Source organism: Ascaphus truei, chromosome 2 (genome assembly GCF_040206685.1).
Source record: "Ascaphus truei isolate aAscTru1 chromosome 2, aAscTru1.hap1, whole genome shotgun sequence".
NCBI lineage: Eukaryota > Metazoa > Chordata > Amphibia > Anura > Ascaphidae > Ascaphus > Ascaphus truei.
The window spans coordinates 453397811-453411923 of record NC_134484.1 but is presented as its reverse complement, the minus strand read 5'-3'; the positions used below and the strand labels follow the sequence as shown (position 1 = coordinate 453411923).

Here is a 14113-nt window from a genome sequence, read left to right as displayed (position 1 = left end):
TAAAAAATATTATATACTGTAGCATCTCATCTGAGACAGATGGTGTACTGGGATTCCCCAGGAGGGACTTATGCTATGGTAGATTTGGAGAGCTCGTTAAAAAGCCCGATCGGTCTGCCTTCTTTGCTATGGTCGAGCCCCGGGGTTGGTATTAGGTGTCACTCAGACCCAATGGTAATTGTATTCTTGGCAGCTGGCAAAAAATAAATATAAAGTTATGTCAACCCCATCCAGGCTTACTCCCCTGTTTGGCAACCCAGCATTCCTGCTGGGATTTCTGAGTCAGGGTTTTGAAACCTAGAAACAGAAAGGGATCCTAGAGACGGGAGATCTATTAGAAAAAGACAAGCTGATGTCTTTTGCGGAATTAACTAGAAAATATGGTCTACCCCCAACTGAGATGTTCAAATATATAATAGATCCGACATTTTGCTCAGCAGGGTTTTTATGGGGAGGAATTCGTTACACATGATTCGAAGATCTGTGCAAAAAAAAAAAAAAACGGGTCTGAACTCATCTCTCTACCAGGGGTTAACCTCTCAAAAGGATACCCCGGTCCATAAATATATGGGTCAGTGGGCTCTGGACTTCCAGACTGAAATAACAAGAGAGGACTGGGAAGATATTTGGGACAATGCAGGTAAAACCTCTATATGTACAGTAACAAAGCAGAATTAAAACAAAATTCTGCTGTGTTGGTATTACACCCCCAAGAGGATAAAGCAAATTTTCCAGGAGTCTACTGATAGATGCTAGAAGGGTTGTGGGCAGATAGGGTATCTAGCGAATATTTTGTGTTTTTTTCCAGTTATGCAAACATATTGGAGGCCAGTTTTGAAAATGACAAAAGATGTGACGGGATGCCGTTAGACCCAGTGTTAATTATTCTGGCTTGGCCCATGGGGATGTGAACCACTATAGAGTTAAATTGATTATGGATATCCTAACGGCGGCTAGATGCGCTGTAGCAGCAGCGTTTTCGTTCTGTACCCCTCCCCTCCCCATTTATATCTGAAAAATCTCAATAAAAATATAAGTTAAAAAAAATAAAATAATTATGACATTTATTTTATCTACATTTACACGGACCTGGGGAAAATGTGTGGTACAATAATGTTACCAACCAGTCTGATTTATGAGAAATGTTCATGCTGGTTCATATGTCACACATGTCACTAGTATATTTTAGCCCAAATTGGTAGGAGCGAAGGATCTGTTCTTTTGGTTCACATATGGGTCTGAAAGCGGCCAAACAATCCGCTGAACTTTATAAAATGTCACTACAAATCAATCTTTTTCCTCGTCATGAAAGACACAATAACTACAACCCCATAAACCTTATGTCTTACTAACAGCAGGATTTCACCTAAATCATTTAAATGATGCAATTTCAATTACTATAACCGGATTCATATAAATCGGTGTATGTCATTTATAAAATGTAGCATAGGTTTCAGAGCTGAAAGGAGGTCAACATGGCGTAATTGAGAGGATACAGGTATAATACTTGGATACCGTATGACTGTGCCTTCCATAGGTATCTGAAAAAGGTGAAAATTAATCTTACTGTTTCTAAGATGCCATCAGCTTTATATCTTCCTGCCGGACTGAACTGCTGTCTTCCAGATGACCTAAAATAATTATGAAATCTAAAAATTACATCTGAACCCACATGCTGCAAAAACAGCAATAATACAAATGAACAGAAGTAGACAGTAAAAATGCAAAAACAACTGCAGTAAGAAATACAGTTCTGTGCTTAAGGACAATATCCAGGAATTAGCCCACTTGGAATAGGTTTTATTATTTAATATCTAGTATGAAAAACAGTTGTTCAGGGACAGAAGGCACTTAAACAGCAGTAACTTGATACAAGAAACAGAAACATGATAACTTAATATATACTCTTGTACAACCAATGTAAGGCATTTAACTTATAATGTACTAAGGATGGTAGCTCCTGACACATTTTATATTACTTAATCATATATTAATGATTTCATATATTAATACCAAAGTCTCTACTGGAGCTTCTTCAGTGTGGCTCCTAGGAGCCCCGGGCATCCCTAAAGGGTTCCCCCTTCAATTTTCAGGTCATATGAAAATTCTACCAAAATACAGAACAATTTATAATGCATCTGATCTCATGTGCGCTATTAGAGGTTTGGGGTTCCTTACAATACATTGAATCTCAGATGTACTATTTGAGAGGGTTGGGGTTCCTTCCAATGCATTTGATCTCAGATGCGCAATTAGAGAGCGTTGGGATTCCTCAGAATGTCACTATATAATTATAGGTTTTCTTACCAAAAAAAGATTTAAAAAAAAACTACTGGTCTATATTATCATGTACTGTAGAACGGCAGATACAGACAATGGTAATAGTGTTGAGTGTTGCCTACTTTATCTGCACTTCATTTAATGCACTGGGGTAACATTATGATAACACAGGTAGTGTGTAAAAGAAAGGAATGAGGTAGGGAAACCTACAGTACATAAAGCAGGTGCTGGAGTGTTTGTAATCCTTAAGAATTAGTACCATGGAGAGTAAATAAAACACCCCAGCTCTGTTTAAAGCTGCAGTTCAGTCTTTTTTTTTTTTTTTTACTTCAATAGTTTCATGTGTGCAATCTCTAATTACCTAAAGAACTGTATAGCTGCAGGTCAATTCGTTCTCCATGTATTGATAGGTTGACATTTGGTGACATAATTAGTGAAGGGATCTGTTTATATTCTGCTTGTCTGTCAGTGGAAGCTCATGAATATTCATGAGCAATTCTGCACTGACATGTGCTAGAGGGAGGGCAGGGCTGACAAAGGGGTGTGCCAGGGCTTGTGACAGGACATGAAGGGGCAGTGCCTTAGCAAATGGCTGTTAAAATAGAATACAAGAAAATTGGTCTTTAAAAGTTGTTGTTTTTAAAACAGAAAATGCTAAAAGTATTTTTTCTTACTACAGAACTGATTTATTAAAAAAAAACACACATGCAGGATATTGACTGAACTGCAGCTTTAAATGATGCTTCGTTTTAATATTTCTAATGCTTGGTCTGCATTCCAAGCAATACTCTCTTGTCACACAGAACGTCACCATGTCAAATAAACCTCCATGCAACTCATCCCATAAAATAGTGCTCTGCCATAGTTCCTACAATTTGTTCATATTGGTTCGGCTGCTTAACCTGAGAAAATAAAACATTGTTTTCACTCACAGTGCGACCACTGCCCGTTCCCTGTCTCCAGCACGCCATAAAATATCAGCAATAGCATTACACAGGCAGCGTGTTCTCTGCGTCTCCGACGGCTGCAGAACTCTACAAAAGGAAAGCAAAATGTTACAATACAGGGAGCACACGGAATGTACTCGCAATATTATCAGAAATGGAAAATACGCACACAGGGCAATCCGTGAAAATCGGCCTTATCATCAGAAAAAAAAATACACCTTCACAGAAAAATACTCCCCCTAATCATTCAGTCATATGATGCTGACAACGCCCAAAGTGGAGAGAAACACGACCAGAACTGATCAAGTAGCTTTGTCCATGTCCATATTAGATGTATAAATGAATGGCATTCAAACGAAAACATATAATAAATGCTAAACTTTTGATTCAAAATAACGCATTCTGTCTCTTGATCACACTTCATATTTTTTTTTAAGTACTGTAGGATTGAATGGCTTAAGTGAACTACAGAGCAGAGCATCACCCATTCCAACGGATTATTATCATTTCCCCAAGCTTACCAAGGCACCCAGCTTTACATTCAAATTGGTGTATTCATGGCATTTACATTTCAATAACAGACAATGCTTCTGTTGTCCCTGAGTTCTGGAAGTGCTAGGACACATACCCAGATCCACAAGTGTGCTAAGCTTTAGCACACCTTAACTCCCTTTCATATGAATGGAAAATAAGGTGTGCTAAAGTTTTGCACCCTTTTGTGGATCTGGGCCTTAGTTCGGGTTTAACTAAGCTCTTATAAAGGATTACACAGCTCGATCCCATGTTAACGGCTACTGACAAGTATGGAAGTTAAGGCGAGATCAACCTCCAATAACCGCTATCAGATGTTGGCGAATCTCATACATCTATTCATGCAATATTTTACTAATAAAGTTCTCTATGTTTGACAGAAGACAACAAAACAACACAACATGAGTGTGCGGGTTAAGTCCTGTAAAGGTACGGTAATGTGACAGAGTGAGCAAGATACAAATAAAACACAAAAAGCATATCATTTATACCTAGTGCTTAAATCAACTTCACCTATATAAAACATATTTATGAGGTGCAAGCTACAATACGGAAAAACAGCTTTTTAATGCAGAAGCAAAAAATATAAATATATTAAAGATGGGGAATAGAGGGTCTGCTGTACATTACTGTGTACATACAGTATAAAGACTTATAAAGAGTCCATCAATTAATTTCTCACCTAAAATGATGAATGCCCTATTTTGATGATCATTATTCAGGTTCTTACATTGCATCTTCCTGTCACCTAGCGAGAGTTATGTTACGCTGTGTGACATTAATGTATATTATATTCCAACCTTGGTGTCATAAATTACCACACTAAAATGGTGCCTCCCTATTTTCCTTGTTTAAAACATTTACAACTTCAACATGATGAAAACAACAAGTTTTATTGTAAGAAAAAGGACAAGAGTAGTATTTGACAAAATCAGACTGACTTTAGTATCGATAAACTGATAGACTGTTTCCGCGATTAAATCCCATATATTGCTGGGCACGCAGAAACAATGTCTTTGTGGGGGAAGGGGTGGAGTGGACGTTTCTTATTAAAAAGTGTCAATTTGAAAACAGTATTTGCCTGGTCAAATCCATGTCAATATGAAACTTTAATCTAGTTCTCTATTTCTACGAGAAAGGCATGAAAAGCCAGGACTGGACAATATTGTCTTGGTGGCATGCATATATGCTGGCAATACTATGGGAAATATGAAAGGCTGAAACAATGTGGAGAGTAGGCTCTGAGAAGGGAGTACGAAAAGGCCTTACGAGTGAACCTATTAGAGAAGACACAATATTTGAAAAAGATGGTCAGTAAATAAAAATATCACTTGGGAGCACATTAACATGTCTCAGAAAGGTTTGCAACCCTGCTTTTCCCTATTATCTCATAGCATACAATACTTCCAGTGCAGCCAAGGATTCTGGGTAATGACATGTACATGAGCACAGTGTGTCATTACTTCTTATCCATTTTAATATGGACCCCTATAAGGCCGAGTCTCTGGTGGTCCCGGCAGCGCGTGCCACACACCACAGCACAGCCCTCTATGGGGCAAGCCCCAGTGGGTGTGTGGCCACGCAAAGTGCTGTGACGCATATGCTGGCAGGGAGGACAAGAATTTTGTCTTCCCATGCCGCAACGCGGTCACATGGCGGCACGCAGCCAATGGCAGGGCAGATATGCCCCGTCATGGCCATTCCCCCTGTCATGGCCCCGCCCCCTACAGACCACCGATTGCGGCTGTAGTCGCTGCACGCGCCGCCAGACGTGCGTGCAGCCGGGAGGACCAAAGCCGTAGCCTAAGCTTACGCCTGCCGTATAACACAGCTTCTCAGCACAACCTGGGTTACAGAAGTGCACAGCCAGTAACCCTACTCACAGACAGCTGTTTCGTCCTTTTGAGTCTCATCAGTGCGAGGCTGGTTGCTGTCTGTGTAATGTGAAGCTGGTACGTGGGTATAACCAGACATTAAAAATGTTATGATGGCTAGAAAAAAAAATAATAAAAAAAAGTGACAACTCTCCACTGTACAGTAATTAAAAAATCCACTTGTGGTGCAAAACCCTCACCTACTGTAAATTTGCAAATGTCTCCACTCCCTCAAGAGCCGACAGTATGGATTCCGACACACAAACTCACGTGATTCACCAAATTTGACCACTTCCTATAACTTTTACCAAAGCGAACACCATGAAAAGTTGAAAAAGACAAAATCTGAACTTTGCCCATCACTAGTGAAAGGGAAACGTGAGATCTTTTATACTATTAGTGTTATTTATGACACAAAGTTTAAACATTTTAATGCAATTCTACACATAAAATCAGGCAAAAAATTCTGCTACAAGTTCTTTAGTTTCTGACAAGTTAATGGCACAGAATTCCCCTGTCAATGACATGGCTGTGAGGCTTCGTTAGCCGTTAGGAAAACTGGATGTGTCAGGAAGAGTGTAAAATTACAGCCAAGAACAGGGCAAAGATCAGACACAAGTATAACATGAAATCCTACTTGTTTTGAGTGAGAACATATGACTTGCATGCTCTCTGAAACCGCAATGTTTTGTTTGCTTTGAAAGCAGGGTTTTTTTATGCTACGCCGCCGACAAAGATGACCTGACCATTAATTCTTTCAACACAGTTCACAATTCAATACTGCAATAACAAACACACATTTCAGTGAGCCATGTACTAGTTACAATGTATTTTATAGGGCGGTAAACTATGTTAGCAATCTTAGTTCAGTTGCGGTTATACAAAATGACAGTAGACTCACAATCTTTATACATACAAACTTAATTAATTCCTTCTAAGAAACTCACATATTCTAATCATACACAAACACCATTTTAGTCGGAATAAAACTTTTTTTTCTTTTTTTATGTCTTAGAGGAATGAAGCAGGGGTCTACAGAGATGAACCCCATTAATTAACCCCCAGCTCCGGGGCCCCCCTGCTTTCCAAGATACTTACCTCCGTAGGGGGTGCCGGTAGCAGCTCCGAGTGGGCTGGCTGCAGTTCTCGTAATGGCGGCGTTTAAATGTCCTGCATCTTGCAGGCCAATAGGAAGCCGTGATGTCATCCAGTGCAGCTTCCTATGACACGGAGCTTTAAACAGCACTGAGATACCGGCACCCCCTTCGGAGGCAAGTACCTCCGGAAGCAGGGAGTCCCAGGAGCTGAAATGAATGCGGTTCAGTTCCGGAGACCCCTGCTTCAATCCTATGTAAAGAAAAACAACAAAAAATGCTCTGTTTGGATTGCTGCCTTAAAGTATTACAAATGATATACAAACTCAGGTCTCAACAGGTTTATCAGTTAAAGCTGTGATTGAATTTAAACTATAAATCCTTATATACGGAAATAACCGTGTTAGTCCAGTTGCGATAATGCAGAATAAATGAGTTCTTCAGTATTAGGTGATACCTTTTATATTTGGACTAACAATTTATGTCATAGGACAAGCTCTCGAGTGTTCTCCTCTCTTCCTCAGGTCAGTAATACTGTTTAATAAAGGAATCTATCGCTAAAACAGGGTTAGGAGAGCAGGAACAAAAACAATAGATGTACTGTAGATAACGTAGGGTGAAAAAGTAGTGTTTGAAGACACACACACACATACATATACACACACACATATATATATATATACATATACAAACATCGATCAGCATCCCAAAGTAAAAAAAGAAAACATGTACGTTTGCAGTTTATTTTAAAGAATATATTGCTGGTTCTAGTTATACCAAAGTACTTTAGGTTTGAGCCACCATTAGCGCAGTAATCCATTTTGTTTGCCATTTTTGGCATATTTCTTTTTTTTTATTAAAACGATCTCGCTCTTTCCGAAAGCCCAGTCCAATGTAAAGGGTACCAAGGTAAACTCAATGCTGGAGATTAGAAAACTATTCTTTTTAAGACTACTGCACATTAAAAAAAAAAATATTAAAGGAAATGCTCAAGGGGTTAGCGAATCCAGCATTGTCAGAGTTTAACACATGCACACTTCTAGGGGGATTTGGGGTTTAAAGAAGCAAACCCCACTTTGACTCCTTTTGTGATGTTGCTGTGTGTTGAGCAGAACATGCACACCCATTGCACACATAAAATGCCACATCTCATTTATATCCCCTTCCCAAGTCATTTGAGGTACTGTAGGGCCAGACAGAAAAAAAAGCGGTGCAAATAGTGACTTGATAATCAGACATTATTTTCAATTCCCAAGTGAAAAGGAAAACAAACGTACATTTTTAAGAAACAAAATTATATATTAATTTGCATGTGCCAATTTAATTTTAGGGAAAGTATTACATTGGTACAGTGCTTACAAATACAACAAAGTGCTTACAAATACAACTACATACATACATATACTTATATATATATATACATATACATATATCTATATAGATCTATATAGATATATATATATATATATACTGCAGTGGAAGTGCTGTGTGCTGGGTGATAATTGTGAAAGGCGGGGTTGCATATATATATATATATATATATATATATATATATATATATATATATATATATATATATATATGTATATATATATATATATATATATCTGAGTTAAGTTATGGGGAGTAAAAAAAGTGACAAAAACCCTCCACAGGAAAGCAAATATAGCTGTATGCTCATCTGCATGTCTGGGGAAAGGCGGGGTTGCAGACCTGCCTAAGACATGCAGATGAGCATACAGCTATATTTGTGTATATTTGTGTATATATGTATATGTATGTATGTATGTATGTATGTATGTATGTATGTATGTATATATATATATATATATATATATATATATATATATATATATATATATATATATATATATATATATATATATATATATATATATATATATATATATATATATATATGCAACCCAGCCTTTCACCATTATCACCCAGCACACAGCACTTCCACTGCAGTATATATATATATATCTATATAGATCTATATAGATCTATATAGATATATATATATATATCTATATAGATCTATATAGATCTATATAGATATATATATAGATATATATATATATATATCTATATATATATCTATATATATTTTTACAATCTATTGCTTAGTGGCTTATCTACTGTACTTGTTAAAGGGGGGAGTTCCACTTGGATTATATATATATATATATAGATCTATATAGATATATATCTATATAGATCTATATATATATATATATATATAATCCAAGTGGAACTCCCCCTTTAACAAGTACAGTAGATAAGCCACTAAGCAATAGATTGTAAAAATTCTTACTGCACATTGATTAATTTACCCAAAAGACTGTCACACTTTTTATACCAAAGTGAACCAAAATGAACACTAGGTTATGAACCTTCTTGGCTATTATGATGGGCAGCGGACGTTAGGTACATCTTCAGGTAAAATTCCATTACGTACCTCGAGTCAGTATCTTTCCCAAAGAGAAGATTCTGCAGCACACATCCTTGAACTGCAGCCAAAACCCCACATGGACCGCCCTAAAACAAGACACATACCATTCCTTACACACGGTCTCAGAACTTGTATGGAAATACATCAATACACATGTCAACCTATGTTTTGGTCTCCGAAGGGGCCCTGATAATAGTCTTTAGGGTAAGGGTTTGCGCACCCTCTTTAGGGGACTGAAACATTGGCCTTGATCTATGCACTAATATAGGGGTGGCCAACTGTAGTCCTCAAGGGCCGTCAACAGGTTAGGCTTTCAAGATATCCCTGTTTGAGCCACCAAAGCAGGGACTGATTGAGCCACCTGTGCTGAAGCAGGGATATCCTGAAATCCTAACCCGTTGGTGGCCCTTGAGGACTCCTGCACTAATATATATTTAAATTTACCTTCATTGCTGTAGTTCTTTAGTTTGTATTGTTTCACCTGAGCTGTGGGGTTGATTTACAGCAATAATAATTCCTGACTATATTCTTTCATGTCTATAGAACAGAAATACCCGGGCGCTACTGGTAGATAATTAAAAGTTGGATAAGGGTGTGATAACAACCTTGGTAGTGGGCAAAGTTTCCCTCTGTTTCTTTTCCTCCTGTGACTAACGACCCCAAAGGAGGATCTACCCAGGATCCTTCAAAAAAAAGGAGACAGGAGAAGGGGATGGGGGAGCACTGGTGGAATAATAGAGTATGGTACAGTCTGATTCAGGTGTGTATGACTCTGAAGTGCTAAAGTGGATGTATTTAAATTTAAAATAGTTTTAAACACTCACACGGCCTTGTGCAAATGCTTGCGCATCAAGGTATCTTTACGTCCTCACTTCTTTTCCTTGTGGATTCGATCTCCGCCTCTCGTCTGAGCTCTTCCTTTCTTTCTTTATTGGTGTGATGTCACCTTCTTTGTCTTGTAGGTTCGGTCTCCGCCTCTCGTGCGTGCTTTTTCTCTCCTTTTTCTTATGTGTGGTGTCACCCTCGGAATAAATGCATATAAATAGGAACAAAATATGAACAAAACAAGAACAAAATGTACAAGGGAACAATATGGCCAGAGGTTATAATCTTTAAAATTAAGATTTTTTAACAAACACTCACACGGGCATGTGTAGGTGCGCTCTAAGGGGTGGTATCTTTGGGCTCCCAGGGGTAGTCCCACTGCTCCAAATTGCAAAACTTGACTAAGTGGCAAGTAGTAGGGGGGATGAAAAAGATATATCAAAGTATTACTACTCACACGGCCAAGTGTGAGTGCACACTTGGAAAGGTATCTTTAGTTGTTCTTTCTATCGTCCTAGGGTGGGGAATTTGTAGCAGCCTCTGATGTTGATTTCTCACTCCCAGAATGATGAATAAAATTATAAGCCCAGAGAGTCAAGGCTAAAGTCTTTATTCAAAAAATTAAAATAATGATAAACAACAGACCCCCCGCTTACTCAACTAGTGAGCTGCGGTGTGGGATGGGATTAAAAGCCAGTCTCTAGGGGATGTTTAGCAGGGCTCGTGGTGCTGCAGTAACTCGCTCCGCGTCCGGATAGAGCTCTGTACTTCCCGTGTCCTGCTCCCGACGGTGGCCGCAACAGATCAAAATAGCTGGGGGATTTTGAGCAACGCGTTTGGCCCTATGGGCTTCCTCAGGCTCCGTAGTTCTAACAGAGTACAGAGCTCTATCCGGACGCGGAGCGAGTTACTGCAGCACCACGAGCCCTGCTAAACATCCCCTAGAGACTGGCTTTTAATCCCATCCCACACCGCAGCTCACTAGTTGAGTAAGCGGGGGGTCTGTTGTTTATCATTATTTTAATTTTTTGAATAAAGACTTTAGCCTTGACTCTCTGGGCTTATAATTTTATTCATCATTCTGGGAGTGAGAAATCAACATCAGAGGCTGCTACAAATTCCCCATCCTAGGACGATAGAAAGAACAACTAAAGATACCTTTCCAAGTGTGCACTCACACTTGGCCATGTGAGTAGTAATACTTTGATATATCTTTTTCATCCCCCCTACTACTTGCCACTTAGTCAAGTTTTGCAATTTGGAACAGTGGGACTACCCCTGGGAGCCCAAAGATACCACCCCTTAGAGCGCACCTACACATGCCCGTGTGAGTGTTTGTTAAAAAATCTTAATTTTAAAGATTATAACCTCTGGCCATATTGTTCCCTTGTACATTTTGTTCTTGTTTTGTTCATATTTTGTTCCTATTTATATGCATTTATTCCGAGGGTGACACCACACATAAGAAAAAGGAGAGAAAAAGCACGCACGAGAGGCGGAGACCGAACCTACAAGACAAAGAAGGTGACATCACACCAATAAAGAAAGAAAGGAAGAGCTCAGACGAGAGGCGGAGATCGAATCCACAAGGAAAAGAAGTGAGGACGTAAAGATACCTTGATGCGCAAGCATTTGCACAAGGCCGTGTGAGTGTTTAAAACTATTTTAGATTTAAATACATCCACTTTAGCACTTCAGAGTCATACACACCTGAATCAGACTGTACCATACTCTATTATTCCACCAGTGCTCCCCCATCCCCTTCTCCTGTCTCCTATATTCTTTCGGGGGATACTTGTTAATTTTTTTCCCACACATATAAACTTATGGGTTATATCTTGTCTCCAATATCTACTAACTCGTTGAAGGTGAATTACTACATCAGTGAATTTCAACCGGGGTTCCCCGAACACCCCTCAGGGGTTCTGCAGCCGCCAGGGGAGCAGAGATGGGAAAGCTCTCCCTGCTGTCCCAGGCGTGGCGGCTATCCTTCCTCTCACTGCTCCTGCCAGCGCTGGAAGTCGCGTCAACTACCAGCTGACAGGAGGGAGAGGAAGGATCAGGTAAGAGCACGCGCTCTCAGCGCCGGCAGCTCCCTTGAAGTGTGGATGTGTGAGTGGGGGAGAGTGTGTAAGTGAGTGAGTGTGTGTGTGTGTGTAAGTGAGAGGGGGAGAGTGTGTGTGTGGATAGAAGAGAGAGGGGGAAAGGGAGCATAAGGGAGAGTGTGTGAGGGGGAGAGGGAGCGTAAGGGGGGAGACATAGGAGAGAAGGGGACGAGGGTTGGGGTTCCTCAGAATTTCACAATCTAACCTTAACCAGAAAAAGGTAGAAAAGGTAGAAAACCACTGTACTACAGAACATGCTCACACTTTTCAGAATCTCTTTGCTATGGCCCCTATTGAATATGCTGTGAAGCGGCTTTTCCAGGTCAAGGAAGGCTCATCACTCAGTTTAAATTAATATGGTTTTAAAGTATATTTTAAAAAAAACGTGAAGCAAGAGTCAGGAGACAGCCGCGTGCTATTCCTAGAAGATTCATAATTGATAGATTACCAATACATTTCAATGCATTGTATTCTCCTTTATCTTCCCAATATTATAAAAGGCATATTAATACAGAATATGCACACAGACACAAATTGGCAAAATGGGTCCATAAGTACATTTCAATTGTATTCCTATTTTGTTCCTCTACGTTATTCAATGCATGTTACCAACACAGAACGAAAAAAGTCAAATGTTATTGTAGTCATGTAAGTGTCCTGCAAAGTTAGGTTACTCTTTTCTTAAAAATATATTGAAAATGTTACAAAACATGCCTACAGTCGTTCAATTACATAAAATCTAACAAAATAAATAGGAACATTATTGTCCTCTTCGGAGTCAGTAGCCAATAAACGTTAGTGGTGATGTCGCTTAAATACTAAAGTGCATTGAGATTCATTACTAACTGCACTAAATAATAATAAAAAAAAAATGACAGTTTTAAAGGGTCAAAAGAACATTGTAAGAGCATTTACAAATGAATTGGGGGGGAAAAATATATATATATATATATATATATATATATATATATAAAAAGGAGTTATAAAATGACAATCAATAACAGGATAATTAAAATATATAATTATACCCAAACCTATGTCTATTGTTGTTTAGTGCCATGGCTATAAAGCATGTCTAAACACCGTACAAAGCGGAATATCAGCTATTAAAAGCATTCTCAGATCTTTCACTCAATTTCCCTGACAACCAACACCTAAGTGGAGACCTCCAGCAGACCTGACATTTATTGTACATATAGCATTCCTTTCCGGTGTAACTAAAGTTACAAAGAGCATCGTGTTCGGACACTATTTGAAACTATTGTAAGCTCCCAAACTGTCCTGTTTAAACTACAGAAATGTCCCTAAAACTATTATTATACAAAGCAAATAATTTGCATTTGTACTGGCAAGTACTGTAAATGTGCATGTGAGTCATGTGTGTGCGTGTGATTTTCTAAAAGAACCGTGAATGTAATGTGAAGGGTCTCCCACACATGTTACAAACGTTTGGTAATCAGAAGTATATCTGTGCATATATTTCAAAATATCAAATCGTATAACATAAGGGAGACGCAGAGGGGGAGAGAGAGAGAGAGTTTAAAGGAGTAATCCCACATACATTTTTATGGATGCTACCCGTGCTGTGGGGTTTCACATAGGTACATCCCAATGGGCGTTGCGACTTCGGTGTTGGTCGCGGGAGAGCCTTGACACACCAGTAATTTGGAGTCTTTCAGTTTACCCAGTGGGCCTCCTGTTAGCCTCTCCAAAGCCCTGGGATATCCATACATCGGAAGACACCTACCAGCTGTGGGGAAGCCCCATGGTTCGGGAAGTTTTTTTTTATTTAAACAATCAATTGAAATGTGGGTGGGATTACTACTTCCAACTCTCCCTCTCCCTCTGCTGTCTCTCTCTCTTACTGTTGGTGACCCTGTGACCACGTTTAAAGTCCACTACCATATTCACTCTCTCTATTATTTAATTATTTCTCTCAAATTATTGTTCACCTTTTCTTTTAACACAACTATGCTCATTGTGCTATAACACTCCAGGGATG

At 39.1% G+C, this 14113-nt stretch overlaps 1 protein-coding gene across 7 annotated transcripts in view; it reads right to left on the bottom strand.

The window, feature by feature from the left end:
- MINDY4 (MINDY lysine 48 deubiquitinase 4) overlaps positions 1 to 14113 on the bottom strand; it is a 130516-nt gene that overhangs the window by 74352 nt on the left and 42051 nt on the right. For all 7 annotated transcript variants that reach the window (XM_075587962.1, XM_075587963.1, XM_075587964.1 and 4 more), the window contains 3 exons: positions 9188 to 9267; positions 3213 to 3314; positions 1568 to 1631 (listed from right to left, as the gene is read on the bottom strand). In XM_075587962.1, coding sequence (XP_075444077.1) covers positions 1568 to 1631; positions 3213 to 3314; positions 9188 to 9267 — 246 coding nt within the window. The remainder of the gene's footprint in view (positions 1 to 1567; positions 1632 to 3212; positions 3315 to 9187; positions 9268 to 14113) is intronic.